Source organism: Portunus trituberculatus, chromosome 17 (genome assembly GCF_017591435.1).
Source record: "Portunus trituberculatus isolate SZX2019 chromosome 17, ASM1759143v1, whole genome shotgun sequence".
In the NCBI taxonomy this organism is placed as follows: Eukaryota; Metazoa; Arthropoda; class Malacostraca; order Decapoda; family Portunidae; genus Portunus; species Portunus trituberculatus.
In genome coordinates this window covers 21577563-21595241 of record NC_059271.1, presented here as the reverse complement: position 1 = coordinate 21595241, position 17679 = coordinate 21577563, and the positions used below count along the sequence as shown (strand labels likewise).

The window sequence follows — 17679 nt, the reverse complement described above, 5'->3', positions numbered from 1 at the left end:
ATAAGAAAGATATATGAGCGGTTACACACACACACACACACACACACACACACACACACACACACACACACACATATATATATATATATATATATATATATATATATATATATATATATATATATATATATATATATATATATATATATATATATATATATATATATATAGGTAAATAAGTCTTAGATTTAGTATTACTGTGTGCCATTTCTATATGTATAATGACTCCTGTGCTGTCTGCCCCATCTTGCTGGATAGAAAAAGGGACCCTACTGGAAATAAGTTGTTAAACTTTAGTTGGTCATCCTGGAGGAAATATCTATGTACATTCAGTGGTTTTATACTATGCCTGTAATGCACATGAAGAATCCAAATAAACTTACTTACTTACTTATATATATATATATATATATATATATATATATATATATATATATATATATATATATATATATATATATATATATATATATATATATATATATATATATATATATATATATATATATATATATATATATATATATATATATATATATATATATATATATATATATATAATATCAGCATAGACATCAAATCTCCAATGCTTTTATGAGCCTTTTTTTTTTGTAAAATAATAATTAAAATTAAGATAAGTATTTTTAAGGTTAAAATGTCTACAAATATTGAAGTTTATAAAAGCAATACTACAAAAGAACCATCCACTCAGTCCTTCCTTCCGCTCCCCACCATACCGCAGTGTGAGTGTTCACCCTAACTCATATTCAGCCAGGGTTATCTACGTCATCTTTTGGTATATAGTCTCTCAAAGGGCCTATTATTAATTGTGGTGGCTTTTTCAGGTAGGCTTGTGGTTATTAATGATATTGGTCCCTTAGATCCTGAAAAATGAGGACGAAAGTTATGGTGGCTGATGTAAACAAACCCACTCGGGTGATGTGGATTGGATATTTTCCTGCTTATTGTGTTATTTCGTGGCCAGGACCATTTTCATCCTAATTCAGATCCCTAGTAGTGTTAGAGTGCTTCTTACAATGCACGGCCATTATATCGAAGGAGAGTTAGTTGTAGAAACTCGCTGGTGGTGGACGTGTGTTTTGTTTGGTGTGCCTTGCCTTGATTTTCAGTGCCTAGGTTGTGTTGGTGACTCGCTGCCGTTGCTTGGTGGTGCAGTGTTGTAAGGGGTATTGGCCTGGGGTGGGTAATGTCTGTCGCCCCGTGCACTGGCCAGGTGTTACGCAGCTAAAGGTCTTTGAGGGGTATAGGTGGCCGACCTTTAGCCTCCTCACGGTGTTTCTACTTGCATGTGAGATAGAGTGAATATGCATCAACATTCAGAACTTATGGACCCATGCCACGCAGTAGTGCTCTGGCCTGCCTCACAAAGTCTTAGGAAATATTGTGTATTATTCTAAGTGGTATTACTTGTGTTTGTACTAGTTGCTGTCTTCGGTGAGGTAAGGCAGGCAAGAGTAGTGGTTCTGGTAACAACGAATTCACTCAACTCTGAGACCGTTAAAGGCTTAAGCTGTGCTGTTGCAAAGTTCAATATTGAGATTGAGCCTAAAGTCCCAAATAGATGCCAGTGGTGTGGGTGTGGGGCCTTCTTGTGGAGTTCAGCAGCCAGTTGATCCTGCTTTGCTCCATGAGTGGGTGAGAGAAGACACCAGAGAATTACTTGAGAGGGACAAAAGGAGAGATAGCATCATCATTTGTGGTATTCCATCTAACAACGTTCAGGCTTCATTTACTGAAATAGCTACCTAAATTTTTGTGCCCTAATCTTAATGTTATTCTTTCAGATGTTGTTCCCTTAAAGGCTAATCTTGTCTTTGCCAAAATTTTAGTCCTTCTCCAGGTTACATGACCATTCGAGCGAACGCTTTTTCGAGCGAACCCTCTTTTGAGCGAATTACTAAAAAGCTTATTTAAGAGTATTAAAATAGATGACAAAAGCCTTATTAAATTTTAAGGACGTTTAAACTAAAGACAAAGTAATATTTATTACATTCCTGTCGTATTTATGCATCTATAGCGGCATATAACCTACTGCAGGCCCGGAGTAGATGGCCAGTTGTTATTTCTCTTATTCTGTACAGTTGCCACAGCTTTTCAAGTTTTGCTTGAACTTGCTTGTACACAGTTCTATGGGCCCTGGATAACTTGGAGGCACCATTCACTATCATATATTTGACCTGTTCTTGGGCTCCAGCATCCACAGAGGGCATAGGGCGAGGTCCTAGTGCTGATTCTGAGGAGGAAACGGGAACCTGAAATGACACACTGTCATAATTATGAGTCTCCCACTGGATGGGGATCTCTGTGGACTGGCAGTGGATCATCGGCTTCCATGGAGTCTTCACTCTGGTTTCGAATAAATAAGACAAACAAAGAATTAAATTAAGAATTATAAAAACGACTGACAAACTCATAGTAAAAAATAGAAAAACAAGGGAGTGTTTCATGGTTTTTCTTGTATGCATCCCCTAAATGAAACAGAAGTTGAATTAGTAGAATTTCAGTACTGGCTTACAGAAACGGTTTCCATGGTACATACAACAGTGGGCTGATGAGTCCATTCTGAAAGTCGAGTACTCTCAGCTGACGGGTTGACAGACACCGTGGGTGATGAGCAGGTGGAACCAGAACCAACATTGAAAGACAGTTTCTGCCGAATATAAAAGACGTTAGACAACAGCAGTCCACCTGTAACATCAAGGTCAAGAATGACCTAAGCAACGACCATAACAGCTATTTTTCATTATGTAACATTTCCTCATAAAGAAAAGCTTAGAAAATAATAAATAATAATGATAAATTTCAGGTTAGAGAGAATTTTTGTACTGGCTTTCAGTAAATCTGGTACTCTCAGCCAATGGGATGGCAGACAGCGTGGGTGATGAGCAGGTGGAACCAGAACCTGCAAGCAGAGAGGCAGGAGAAACTGACTGTTGAGAACACTGACAGCAACGCCACTCAAAGACAGCAGAAAGTTTCGTCAGCCTCCTATATTCTAACAATGAGATGCCAGTGTTGCACAGTCTGTGCTGCCATCTACTACATCAGTCACACTTAAAAGCATGCTACCTAGGCCGCACTTCCTTGCTGCAAAAGGTACAGGGGTTATCTGTAGAAGTGGCTGGAAAACTCTGAGACATGTTGACGTTCTGCTTAGTTGCTATGAAATGACTGCCTGTATTCCGCTAAGCACCATGTTAATGTCCATTCAAAAAAGGTATTCACTCGATTGGTCGAAAATGTATTCACTCAAATGGTCGAATGGTCCTCTGCTCGATAAAGCGTTCGCTTGAATGTCCCGCTACTCAAAAAGTTTTATATTTGCTCGAATGGTCCAGTTACCCTTCTCCATAGATCTGAGCTACTCTCAGTAGAAATTTGGTTTTATAGAGCCCCAGTTACTCCCACTGAGAAAATGCTAAACTAGTATCTTATTTATCCTCCTTTTATTCTGGTAAAAACGTAATGCTCATGGGTGACTACAGTTTACCATCTATTAATTGGTCTGGTCCAGTTCCAGTTAGTAGCTCTTTAATCAGTCATTTATTCATCAAACAGTATGTTTCCCTTGGCCTCACCCAATGGATTAAATTGCCTACTTTTCTTATTTCTGGAAACATTCTAGACTTGGTTCTTACTTCTGAGCATGATCGTATATCTAGACCTGACAGCGTTGCTCCACCTCCAGGCTGTGGCCATGTAGGTATTCTTTTTACATTAATGTTTTCATCTACCTCCTCTTCTGTTATCCCTCCTGATCATTTTGACTGGTTTTGTTGTAATTTTTTCCCCCGTTGCAATATTATTTGGTATTGACTGAGATTCCTTATTTAGTGGTCAGTGTAGAGCAGTGTTACGCAAAGTTTACCGAGATTCTGTCATATGCCTTCACTGTGTTCTAGTCCAGTCAGATTTTGATAGATCAAGAAGACCACCTTGGGCCAGATCTATATCAAAGCACCTCCAGAGGAGACGGGGAGTAGCTTGGCACAACTATAAGCTTTTAAGAAGCTCACACAGTGGAAATTCCCCTTTAACTGTGAGGAGCTGGTTTCTTTTTAGGGATCTGAATATTCAGCATAAAAATAATGTTAACCTTGCAATTATTAATTATGAGCATTCCTTAGCTGCCTCTGATGATACCTGGAGGATTCACGGTTACTTAAAGAAGAAAAAGATCAATCCCCTTACTTTTGACTCTCTCCTGGTTGATGGGTCTTGGGTAGAAGACTGCAATAGTATGGCTGATTGCTTGCTACAGTGTTTCTCATTGGTGTTTGTCCAAGGATCACTGCCAGATCCTCACCCCCATCAAATAGTTGACTCGTTTTGTTTTCATGGAATTCACTGTAAATGATGTTTTGGTGGCTTTAAATAAGATTAAATTGTCTCCTAGTTGTTGTCCTAATGGCTCCCCAGTATTGTATTCAGGAAGTGTCCCTGCTGTATGCTATCCTTTGTATCTCATCTTCTGTAAAAGCATTTCTTCTATGAAGGTTCCCTCTGTCTGGAAATTTGCTAATGTTATGCCTCTTTTTAAAGAGGGTTCTCACTTCAGTCCTTGAAACTACAGGCCTATAAGTCTAACCTCTTGTCTGTTCAAAGACACTTGAAAAGCTTATTACGTCTCAACTTTATGGTTACCTAGATAGTAATAACTTGGTCACTTTATGGTTACCTAGATAGTAATAACTTGGTCACTTTATGGTTACCTAGATAGTAATAACTTGGTCACTTTATGGTTACCTAGATAGTAATAACTTGGTCTCTGTATCTTAATTTGGTTTTTCGTTCTTGATTTTCTGTTTCCGATCAACTTTTTACCTATGATTGTTTGTTATCATTTTGACCAAGGCTCAGATGTGAATGTTCTCCTCTTTGATTACAGTAAGGCCTTGGATGTTGTAAACCTCCATATCTTATCAAAATTATTTCAAATTGATATCAAATCCTTTGCTGTGATTTTCTTACTATAGTAGTACCATCCTAAATTAAAAGGTCATGGTGGGGTCAGATACCTGACTGCACCTGTTTACAGTGTTGCCAGAAGTTGCTATGTCTCCTCCAACTCCTCCTCTTTTTCCTCCTCCCCATTTGCCTCTCACTGCCTCCCTCCTCTCTCTCTCTCTCTCTCTCTCTCTCTCTCTCTCTCTCTCTCTCTCTCTCTCTCTCTCTCTCTCTCTCTCTGGATGTTACTTTTTACGTTATATTGTGCCAATATTAAAATTTAGACTTTATTTCCACACCAATGGGGTAAAAGTCTCAGTGCGTTTTTTTAAGAGGTTTCCCTGATAGGCCTAAATCCTCTTCTCTTACAGCATGCAAGAGATTATGATGAATCTTCATTAGAAGATGACATAGTGATAATGAAGAAGTCTATGAAATTGTCCACTGCCACATCTCTTTGTGCATCAGCCTGCTGGAGGTTTTCTGCATGGTGCACAGCATTTTTCCAGTTCTCTGGTGTAATTTTCTCTATTTTTTCCTGAATGAGAGGTTTCAAGTCTGCAATCTTAAATGTATTTCTTTTTGCAACATAATCTTTATGCTGAGCCCATATCAGCTCAATTGGGTTGTACTGGCACAATCTTAAATGTATTTCTTTTTGCAACATAATCTTTAAGCTGAGCCCATATCAGCTCAATTGGGTTGTACTGGCAGTGGTATGGGGGGCAGACGTACAACCCTATGGCCGTACTCTGAGGCCATCTTGTCATAGACGTAATTTGTATCTGCAGCATTGATGTGACGAGCGACAAGTTCCTTGAGTTGTACTCTCTGGAGGCTCTCTGGAACTGTAATCCCCGTCTTCTACAGCCATTCTCTATTATTGCTTTATTGCTATTACTTGTTGGTGGTTTATTTATTTTCCTCGAGTGATGGGATGCATTATCCATTACAGTAATAGCAGATGTAGGAATGTTTGGGAGCAGCTGTGTCTGAAACCACTTCTCAAAGGTCTCAGCATTCATCTGATCATGGTAGTCTCCCACATTTCTTGCTTTGAAGACCAGGGAAGCTTCAGGAACAAATCCATTTCTGGTTCTGGCATGTAGAATAATCCAGCAGCCACCTTTTCCTGACGGTACCCGCACTCCCACAGCCTTCTCTGAGGTGGTGTCTGTCCAGCACTTGGAAACAGTGTGATTCTGATTAATCCATTTTTCGTTCAAATAGACGATGGTCCTGTCAAAATGTATAAATGTCTGCACCTATTTTAAAAAGATGCATCTGGCAGAGAGTACGTCGTCGCGCTCCAAAAATCTTCGCCCATCAACTGATGCAAAATGAAATCCAATTTTCATGAGAACTTTTCTGAAAGTTTCACGGCCACCAGGGTATGCAAGCTTATTTTTCATTTCTTCATGATTTTTTTGAAGTGTGGTAATCTCCTTTCTCTCATAAAAGCTCAATACAGTTCTGCGTAGCACACCTTCATTGAAGTTATCGAAGAATTCTGCTGTAGGTGCTGCATGCTTCCTCGTAGGAGACATAAACCTTGGAGAATTATTTTCTTCATTGTGTCTTGCGTCTCTGCGTATTTCTTCAATCGTGCTTTAGCTGAGTTTTAGCTGAGTTTTGTGGCTGCAAATGTTCGATAAATTGCCATAGAAGCATGATCGAAGTTTCTGCCATACTGCTTCTCCTTCAGAAAATATTGTGATACGTGGAAGGCCAGTTCTTTAGCTTGACTTTGCTGGTGAGCTGAATGAGTTGGCTGGGCTGCCATTGTGTGTGTGTGTGTTGGACTGTGTGCAGTCGAACAGTGAGACGTGAGTTACCCTCACCCGGCATCACTTCTCTCCTCCATGGAGGGTGTGACCCGTGACACAGGTCTCATTCAGTCACCGTGAGTGTTGCCGCTCGGGAGAAGTTTTAACACATTTATATTTACTAAGAAACCAATGTATTTCCTACTTTCATTCTATAAGGTTATCTTATATAAGCATAGATGTTACAGTGTCTATTCACCTTACAACCCTAGTGAATTGATAAAGTACAGGAAGATTGTAAGGGGACCGTCCAGTTGGGTTTTCAAAAAATAAAAAATAAAGAGGTACATGGTTAATTTTTTTTCACTGATGACTATTACACGATGTTACTTTAGTAGTAACAAGCGAATCGAACCATAAATAACTGAATGAAAAAAAATAATTTTGTAAAGAACATTTTCCCTATAAACTTTGTCACCAGAGGGTAGATTTCAGTTTTACTAGTACAGATATTACGAAGTATGTGGTTATAACAAAACTCTCCGTCTCAGAATTTAATTTTTTTTTATTTTGATGGCCATTATGAATTTTATTTTTAAAATTTTTTTATTTTATTTTTTTTATTTATTTATTTATTTTATTTTTATTATTTATTTTTTTTATAAAATTACATTGCGGCACAAAATAAATTTTTCCTAATTCTGAGATGGAAATGTAGCAGCTTCATTGAGTTTCAAATTGGTACCTCAAAATTGAAAATCCATTGAGAAATGTGGGAGAAGATACGATTTGAATGATAAAGAAGTGAAAATTGAGAAAAAGGCAAAAAAAACTCCAGAGATGTCATTTTCATCCTTTTTGACCCTGTACATTTATTTGGGTTGGATATTTCATGTTCATACACCACCATGTACATCATATGGTTTTTTAGGCATGTTTAGAATATTCTGTAAAACTCATATGGCACCTGGCCCCCCCTACAATGACAGTAGGTATTAGTCACTCGAAGGCGAGGATGTCTCCCAGGCGAGGATGTCTCCCATCCATGCATGGTCGTGCGGCACAACTTGTAATTTCCCCTTGCACCGTTTGTTTACACATTGTAAGGCAAAAAAAGCAGGTAAAATAGGCTGGATTGTGGCTTGCAAGGCGTGAAACTGGGCGAGGTACTCAATACATCCTCCCCACCCATCGCAGTCGCATGGACACTGAGATGGAAGGGGAGAGGCCGAGAGGGTGTGTTCCTCTGTATGTACACCATAGTACTGAGTTGCCAGCGCCCGCCTTTCCTTACCAAAGAAACCACTTTTCATGACTTTTCCCGGGCTTATCATCATAATTTATGGTACAGCCCTGGGCTGCGGGGGTATGGCAGGGGCCCATTAAAATTTAAATACCCTACGTATTTTTGCGTATTTCCCCAAAATACTCCATCACTATGTTGCCATGTGTTCGGGGATGCTCTGGTGGTGTTTTGGGGATTTTCAATATTTTGGTACCATGGCCACCGGACAATCCCCGTAAAGCAACACTGTAAAATATTTATGCCACGTTTCTTCAGCCTCATGTGAATACCTTATGGTTAATAAATTTGTTTTGCTTTGATGTATTATATTGTGTATATAAGACTTTCAATAGTATGAATTTACCTTGTTTGTGATGATTCTTACATATATCACAAACGTTACTCATCGCGGGTTTGGGAAACATGGCAACACTGTACAAAGGTGTGGCCTAGTACCTGATCCCACCCTGACCTTTAATTTAGGATGGTACTACTATAGTTGGAAAATGAAAGTTGTTGTTCATCACTCTAGTCATGTATCTGATGTTCCTAATGGTGTTTGCCAGGGCTCAGTCCTTGGTCCCCTATTGTTTCTGATCTATATTAACCATGATCTTCATTGCAAATAAATTTTGTTTGCTGATGATCTCAAACTGTATCTTGCCATTCCATCAAAGAAATCAAATGCTTGTGATGCTATTATATCTTTACAAAATGATGTCTTGTTGCTATACCAAAGAAATATGTCTTGGGGTCTTTCCTTTTCCAACAACAAATGTGCTTGTATACAATTCTCAAGACACATTCCAGCTTCTCACCATGCCTATCTCTTAGGAAGTCACCCCATTCCTTGCATTCTAGTTGACTCCTCATTGAAATTCCACCTTCATATCTGTGAATTCTACTGCAAGGCTAATGGTGTTGCCAGCAACATTCTTAGAGGCACCTTATACAGATCACCTTTCATGTGTCAGGTTTTTGTCACATGTTCAGCCAATTATTGATTTTGGTAGTGTTGTTTGGAATACTGGCTTCTTGGATGATGTACGCATGTTGGAATCTCTTCAGAGGAGGTGGACTAAAGAGGTTGAAGGTTTTGGTGACCTACCATACTCTAAAAGATTATCTAGACTGAAATTGTTTTCTATTAAGAGTAGATTGCTGAGAGCTGATTTGTTTCAAGAGCGGAAGATTCGGAGTGGTTTGAGTCCTCAACTAAATGGTCTATTTTCTAGAGCTACTTTGAATAGAACAAGGGGCCACAGTTTGAAGATCTTAGTGCCTCATCACTCCACTGATGTTCGAAGTCGTTTCTTATTATTTGTCTTTAGCACCTGGAATTCTCCACCTGAAATAGTTGTGGCTGTTTAATCTCTCCAGTCCTTCAAACATTTGCCTGAACAATTCCTGGGCAGTGGTCTTTATTAGTATTGTTAGCTAGGTCTTCATGGAGTTATGTTCTGCATCTAAAACTAGCCAGCAGTCCTCCAGCAATATACAGTGGAGACTCAATACTTGAACGTCTAAGTACTCGAACACAAAAGTTTGATTTAATACTTGAAAAAATACTGATAGTCAAATGTCCATGCACTTGGTTGTAAACAAATGTCTGTGTCATCTTAAAGTCAAGTCGTAGGAATTTTGAAATACATAAGGAAATAGGGAATTCCAGAGTTTGCCAGAGAAAGGTATGAATGATTGAAAGTATTAATTTTTTTGCTAATTGCTTTTTTTTCTTATTGTCATTTATTGATAGCCCGTGTTGTCTACTAGCTTATGGTGTTATATCTCAGATGATACTTCTTTACATTTGATATCCTCATTACTAGCTGTAGGAGCTGTAGACTGGGTGTGTGATTGTCAATGGGAGTTGCACTAATTTATCCAGCTTCAACATGTCATGTATTTCATCCAAGGGAGTTGCAGGGAATCTCAGGAGTCCAGGAAACAAGCTCAATGCAAGAGTTTTTATATATGCATTAAACTTGCTAAAAGTACACTGTAGGAGGAGTTGTTGATGTAAATTGGTATTGCAAAATAGGCTGAGTTGGATGCACACTCATATCCAACATTCATAATCTTACCTCACTTCACTTCACTGGTAATGCTTGGTAAGATCTGGACCATATTTCTTATAACTGATGGTTTCTTCTGCCTAATGTTGCACAAGGAGGTTCACTGAATCTTCACTGTCCAAGTTTCTATGGTTAGGATTATCCCTTGGAGGATTTTTTCATTCACTTAGCAGTGATGTGATATAGTAATAGCTTATCTTAGTACTCTGTAACACACAGTTAAAGATTACCAATCACTAGTAGCTGTTTTTTTGCATCAGCTTAATTCAGGAAATGTAGAGATGCATTTATGATGTCTTTAAATAGTACACTTGTAGTCTCATTACTCTTAGTGAAGAAGACATGTAGTACATTTAACATTTTGAACTCTCCCTAACAAGATTTTATCATTGCAGCATGGTGAAGGTTTATAAACCAGGCCGGGTGGTAATCCTACTGACTGGCAAGCAGGCTGGCAAGAAAGCCATTGTCATCAAGAGTAATGATGAGGGTACACAGGACCGCCCCTATGAACATGGCCTGGTGGCTGGCATTGAACGCTACCCTCGCAAGGTGACCAAGAGCATGAGCAAGAAGAAGATTGCACGCCGCTCCAAGATCAAGCCATTTGTCAGGGTAAGGTACAGTGGAACCTTGATTCTTGAACTTAATTCTTTCATGATTGCTGTTTGAAATCATAAATATTGGAAACTGAAGCTATTTTCCATATAGAAGTCAACGTGAAAGATTAATCCATCCCTAAACACCAATCCATTTTGTTTTGAGTTACTTTTGGTATGTGCTACCACTGTTTCACTGGTTACAAAATGACAAAGGACCACTAGCTTGCCAATATTAGTGAGAATTATACCAGTTTATTCTATAGTAACCAGAAAGCAGGCTAACTTGGTGCTCAGAGTGCTGGCTGTTCCTCTCCTGCATTGGTATCATGTTTACAGTTGACAAGCATGTAAATATTAATCCTTTTGCTCATATTGTCATCTAGTGCCTTGAATATTACAAAATTATTTGTTATGTATATGACAGCATGTTTTTTAATGGTTTTCAATTTGCTGGAACAGTAACGCTGTATATCTTCCGATGCACTTGGCAACATGCGTATGCTATGTGGCACTGCTGTCACTGTGTTCTTTATATGTGAATCCCCCAGGCCAAACCCAAACCTTGCTGGCCATGATCATCACTCCTAGATTCAGGTGTCACAGTGTGTGAAGAGGTACAGCCAAGTTATAGTGGAACCAGCCTAACTTGATACTTTAGGTGTTGGCTGTACCTCTCTACACATTTTGCCACCAACTCCAGAGTGACCTGATCTGACCATGGCCAGCAGGGATTCATATGTCAGACACTGCTAGGGTGGCAGTGCCCCACTACCTATATGTATTCCTAAATGTAGTAGTTGTACAGTGTTGTTCCATTTTCAAATAAAAAACATTTAATAAGCTATGTAGTCATATACAAAATATTATAATTTTGAATAAATTATGAGCAAGAGAGAAAGATCACCATGTGTGTGTTGAGTGTAAATGTGACAGTAATGCAGGACATGCAGCCATTGGCCAAAGTTTGGGTTAGTATGGTTCCACTACACTCATCATGTTTTGGTACTACAGACCTCTCTTTATAGTCTGACCATTTTATGAAGATCACTTAAGGTGCGTCCACATGATCGAACAATGTTCGACGGACAAAATTGTTACCAATTAATTACCAGTGGAAAATGGAAAGCGGAAAGGCTCATGTTGCATAGTGCAATTTTTTTGGCCTTGTTTTTTTTCTTGTGTACCATGGTAGTGATGTACTGCACCAGTCGTCCAAGGCCACACACTGACTTAAATGCCTGAGTTACCAACGGACATCACCTTCGAACATTGTCCACAGGTCTTTGCCCTGTAAGCAAAGTTGAAACGGTGGTAAACAACCTCATCTGGTACCACTGCTTGTTGCCAGATCCACTTCCATCGTTTTACCGCTTATGATGTCATCCTGCTTCTCCTGTGATATGATAACGATTTTGTCCATCGAACATTGTTCAATCGTGTGGACGCACCTTTAGGCATTGGCTTTTTTCAGGGATTTCCTGGCCTGCAGCGCTGCCAAACCTTGTGCTGGGCAAATTAAGGGATTAGAGCCTATGTGTCAATGAGAACCTTGCTTCCCACATACCATATCTCTCTCTCTCTCTCTCTCTCTCTCTCTCTCTCTCTCTCTCTCTCTCTCTCTCTCTCTCTCTCTCTCTCTCTCTCTCTCTCTCTCTCTCTGCTACGTTTCACCTCATCTGATTTACTGTAAACATGGATTAACATGGTCACTTTAACCTGTGACCTCACTCGGTCACCCAGAGGGATGTGACAACGCTCGGAAGAAACGTTGTCAAGTATTTGCAAAAACAATGCAAAATATATTTAAAAGTAAACACGAATTCCTCTAACTTGCCTTTTTAGAGCATCACAATGTATATGTACTACAACACCATTCAGTTAATAAGTATTAAGTACCTGACTTGAGGTGCATATTGGTACAAGTGGGACAGCGCCGCAGGCCGGGAAATACCCGAAAAAGCCAACGCCTAAGTGATCTTCATAAAATGGTCAGACTATAGCAGAGTTCAAAGGCATCGAACAGTCTAGAGCATCCGTCTCAATTTGTAAGTCTCGTTAGGAGTAATCCCTAATTGCCTGTAGCATTAAGATCAAGCAACACTAAACAAGTCACTGTTTTGAGAACTGACTGCTAGTTGACAGGTAATAATTTTATTTACATCAGTGTAACAACATGCATACCTAATTGTTCCATGGTTTTTGCTCCTTTTTTGTGTTATATTTGAATTACCATAATTTTCTGTAATCATGAAAAAGAAAAGTAGAAGAGAGGAAAGAATTAAATTATCAGTACCACAAAAGTTGATCATAAAGTAAAAATGCGGTGCATCTCTTAAGCAGTTGTGTGAGGAATGTGGTGTAAAGGAAACAAATGGTTTCAGTTATTTATTAGGCAAATTTTAAACTAACATATGTTGTGTACAGGCATTTTATGCTACGAGATTGGATAGTGTGCTTAATTAAGATCAAAGTACAATGCAATATTTATTCCTGTCTTTCATAATTTAATTGATGTTTCATTGAATTGAAGATCCTGCCTTTTAGTAAGTAGTATTGAGTTGTGAATGTAGTGTCAGTTTGTGAACCTACCCTGTCTCTAAGCCATTGAGTTAGTTTTTCATGTTAGTGAAGTTGCTTTTGTTTAACAGATCGTGAATTTGAAGCATGTGATGCCCACCCGTTACACTGCAACAGACATTGTCTTTGACAAAGTAGAGATCAACAAGGAAATCTTGAAGGATCCTGCCCGCAGAAAGAAGGCACGCAGGATGGTCAAAGCCAAACTAGAAGAAAGGTGTGTAGAACTTTTTTTTTTTTGTCGTTTCCCTCATTGATGAACTTTTATAGTAAGGAGTTGCCAACTTTCCCAATGCAATGGCTATGACATTGAGGTCATAATTTGAATTCAATGGTCCCTCCCTACATAACTTCTTTTGTCACTTTTATCCCTTCCTACATTTCTGATCTCATTTTGTTCTTTCTTTGACCTCATATATTCTTTGTCTTCCCATTCACTAGCAGCTTTTACTTTATATCCATCATAATCATACAAAATTAATCAAGTTGAATCCACTGGCTGTGTTCAGACAAAACATTTTTCTTTATTAGACAAGTATATTTTCAGAAGCATCTTTTTGTTTTTTATGCTTGGTTCATCAAAACAGTTAGCATAGCTTTCTTAATTTATTAATTAATAATCCTTTTTAGGCAAGAGACCATTGGTATTAAACAATTTACCACTAATGTGTTGCAAAGTTTTGGGTTATTCAATTATGATTTTCCAAAGTTATGGAGTTATATATAGTTGAAATATTTCATGAGACGTGTACAGGTACTCCCTATTATACGATTGGGTTGGGATCCTGGAAATGTAATCAGAGGGAAAAATTGTTTAGATAAGTTTAAGAATAAATACAAAGAATGAGTGTTCCAAAAATCTATGCAATGAACTGGCAAGCCTTCTCTATAGACCAACTTTGCTGGTGTCATGGATATGCTCCTCCTTTGTGGCTTGCAGGAGGAACAGGATGATGAGTAGCGTAGGTTAGTGCTTCTACTCACTTGATGGGGTGGGACTGCTTGCATAGCTTCCTTGGGGTGCTGGTGTAAGTGTTGCACCATGCGATGTCTTGTGGGTGTTAGACAGTGGTACACAGGCACCTTGTGCCAAGGAAGGCAACAAGCTCACCTCCAGGCATGCCCTGGTTAGTTAGTGATTATGGTGACTGGTGCCCTATAGTTCACCACTCATCCCAAGATAAAGTGGGTAGCCATATAAAGTGGGTAGCCATACACTGCAGTGCTGACTAGAATGGGAATGGCAGCACCCAGGAGATGGTTTAGTCAGTACAGGTGAGAATATAGTTGTGGCCATGGGGTGGTAGGTATGGCCTGCAGCATGGTGTCTTGAGTGTGGAGATAAACCTTGGCAGACTGACAGAAAACAGGTATGCACCATTTTAATCTCCTTCCTCATACCTGGCCATACCACTAGTATGCTGATGATTCAGCAGGTAACCTAGGATGTGTTTGATTGAGGGAATGGTAGTGGGTGAACACCTGCCAGAGGAACTACTGTGTGGTGCACTGGGCTGTAGGAAGTGTCACACCACGACTATAACAGATTCAAGCATGTAATAGATTTAAAATGGATTCAAGGATGTGATTGAATCTGTCATAAGGATTCAAAGAAATTTTTTTTTAAACGATATATACTAGACAAGGGGTTCTCAACCTAGGATTCTTAAGATTTCCAGTGTTACTTAGAGGGCTGATCTAATAATTTCCTTTTACAGTACCATTGTGTATCAAGTTATTGTCAGTCACTAAATTAACATTCTGTTTTAAGTCAGATTACTGGTGGTCCGGGTAGATGTAACTGATTCTTAACGAGAAAAAGGTTGAGAACAGATATATACTATAAACATGTTTCGATCTAAACAAGTGCACTTATACTTGCCTATGGATTAATGAGTGTGTGTGCCTCCTGATGATATTAAAGCAAAAGTAGGTAGTAAAGATTTAAAGATTGTAAAAATTGTTTATTACATACATACTGGTGGGAGTACCTGTATTTTTTTTTTACCAATATAGTGGTTTAGCAAAGTATATGACTAAAATAGTAATGCTGGTAAAAGGCTGTGTAGACAAATAATGAACTTTGGCTCTCATTGCTTGCTCCTAAATACCACTTGTGGAAGGGTTATTGCTAAATCATAGCTTATCTCAAAGTGGATGCTTACCATTTTTGGTTTCAACGATTGTCATTACTGGTCAATTTTAACACACTAAAGGCAGATTGTCATTACTGGTAAATTTTAACACACTAAAGGCAGTATTTGTGTTCATTGCCAGATGCCAAGGAAATTAAAATGTTATTCATCTATGTGCAAGTGAGAACATGAAAAATGTTCTGTGCTCTAAGAATTGGGGAACAGTAGTGAACAAATCACATGGTCAGCTTGTAGAGTTCTGTTGCAATGAAATATTAGTCATCTAAACCAGGCTCATCTCACATGTGTAGAAGTTGCATACATTTTAGTTGGATTAATATAATATAATCAACTATTTTAGATAAAGATGATAACATTTGTATTTATTTTTCAGGTACAAGTCTGGCAAGAACAGGTGGCTTTTCCAAAAGCTTCGCTTCTAAATAAACATGGATTAGTATTTTGTTTTTTAATGCTTTCCAGCAATATTGATTAGTTTACTTGGATTAGAAATGTGTTGTATTAGTTTCACTCATATTGGAGAGATAGTGCTGAAGTTCGGAAATTATTTTAGGGGTGTGGTTCAAGAATAATAAAATCATTCTTCATTCTTTGAAATTGAGCTATCTACTTTGTTGATCACACTTTCATAACTTACAGTGGGAGTCCCTTTGGCTTTGTCCATATGCATAAGTGCATTTTGCAACCTGAAAAAATAATTTAAAATTCGGTAGAGAGTCAAAACCAGAGCTAGCTGGGTCACTGAGCTCATGTGTCTCTCTCTCTCTCTCTCTCTCTCTCTCTCTCTCTCTCTCTTTTTTTTTTTTTTATTTAAACATAATTTATACAGAAGAACATGTACCCAAAGGTGCACTGTCGTGTGCTACCTATTCTAAGGGTACTACAATCTATTTCTCTACAATATTTACAAGACTTAAAAATAGAAAATATACAAGATGGTCAGCATGTAAATGGAGCACTGTTCTTTTCACTTCACTAGCACTATTCACGCACTGCACTACACTGAGTGTCACGTCACAAAGAGTGTCAGAGGAGTTGGCAGTGTCTGTCTCCACTTATGTGCCATCAGTTTGACACTGTGTGTGTTCATCTCCTGGACGTGAGGCACCGCGGCCGTGAACAAGTTCCACATCCTGGAGACGCGTCCTGCGAAGGTGCGTTGATGCTGACACCCGTGGGATCGCGGCACCTCTACGGCGTCACCACCATTGAGCACCGTTCTCGTGCTCCGTGCGGTGACTCTCAGAGGATGACGCAGCCCTGCCAGATGTGGCACTCTTTGCACCTGTGCCTTATGGAACACTACGATTGCCGCCACATCTCTGCGGTGTTCCAGTGAATCAAGGGACGCTCAGGCTCTGGGTGAGGTGGTATTGCAGCATCTACTAGCCGTATGGCGCGGCGTTGGATGCTGTCCAGTCTCCTTCTGTGTGTGGCGGCACAGGACATCCAGGAGAGAGCTGCGTACTCAAGGTGGGGCCGCACCTGTGCCTTGTACAGCAGCAGTCTCCCCTTCCTGTCGAGGAAACTGGCGATCCTTCTGAGAGCGGAGATCCTGTGAGAGGCTTTCTTGGCAATGGATTTGACATGGCTGTCAAACCTCAGCCCTCGATCCACCTCCACTCCAAGTATCTTGACGTCATCTTGGAGTGGAGAGCAGCACGCCAAAGACAACTTTCCTGCCATTGCTGCCATGGCGGCTGGGGACCGAGAGACAACCATTGCCTGTGTCTTCTCCGGCGCGAATGTCACTTGCCAGCGAGCACCCCACTCCTCTATCACTCGTAGCTGCTGATTGATGGCCTCAGCAGCCCGCCCACTGTCCTGGCGTGGATAGGTATAGGAGAGGGTGCAGTCATCAGCATAGGCCTTGACTCCTGGCAGTAGCTGGAGAAGATCATCCACGTAGATATTCCACAGGAGTGGGCCAAGAATTGAACCCTGTGGCACTGATGCCTCCACAGGCAGGGACTCAGATGTTTGCCCGTTGACAACCACCTTGAGGCTTCTGTCCTGCAGGTAATTTCCCAGGAGTCGTAGCAAGCCACCCTGGATGCCTTTAGCACGAAGCTTTTCCAGTAATCCGTTGTGCCATACTTTATCAAAAGCTCCAGCTATGTCCAAAGCAACCACTATAGTGTCCTTGCCGTCGTCGAGGGCGTCCTGCCACTGCCTGGTGAGAAGCATCATTAGGTCGGAGGTTGACCTTCCAGGTCTGAACCCAAACTGTTGGTCTGAGAGGAGGGCATT

The 17679-nt window shown here is 39.8% G+C and overlaps 1 protein-coding gene across 3 annotated transcripts; it reads left to right on the top strand.

Moving 5' to 3' along the window:
- The first annotated feature begins 684 nt into the window (after positions 1 to 684).
- LOC123504829 (60S ribosomal protein L27-like) lies at positions 685 to 15868 on the top strand. Of its 3 annotated transcripts, XM_045255682.1 has the most exons (5): positions 3472 to 3720; positions 5340 to 5458; positions 10490 to 10709; positions 13345 to 13490; positions 15803 to 15868. In XM_045255682.1, exons 1-5 carry the CDS (start codon positions 3487 to 3489, stop codon positions 15849 to 15851), a joined length of 768 nt encoding a protein of 255 aa, XP_045111617.1. In that variant the 5' UTR covers positions 3472 to 3486; the 3' UTR covers positions 15852 to 15868. The 3 variants fall into 3 exon arrangements, with proteins under 3 accessions (XP_045111619.1, XP_045111617.1, XP_045111618.1); XM_045255684.1 differs by lacking the exons at positions 3472 to 3720; positions 5340 to 5458 and adding an exon at positions 685 to 743; XM_045255683.1 differs by lacking the exon at positions 5340 to 5458 and having other exon boundaries at positions 3653 to 3720.
- Positions 15869 to 17679: the final 1811 nt, after the last annotated feature.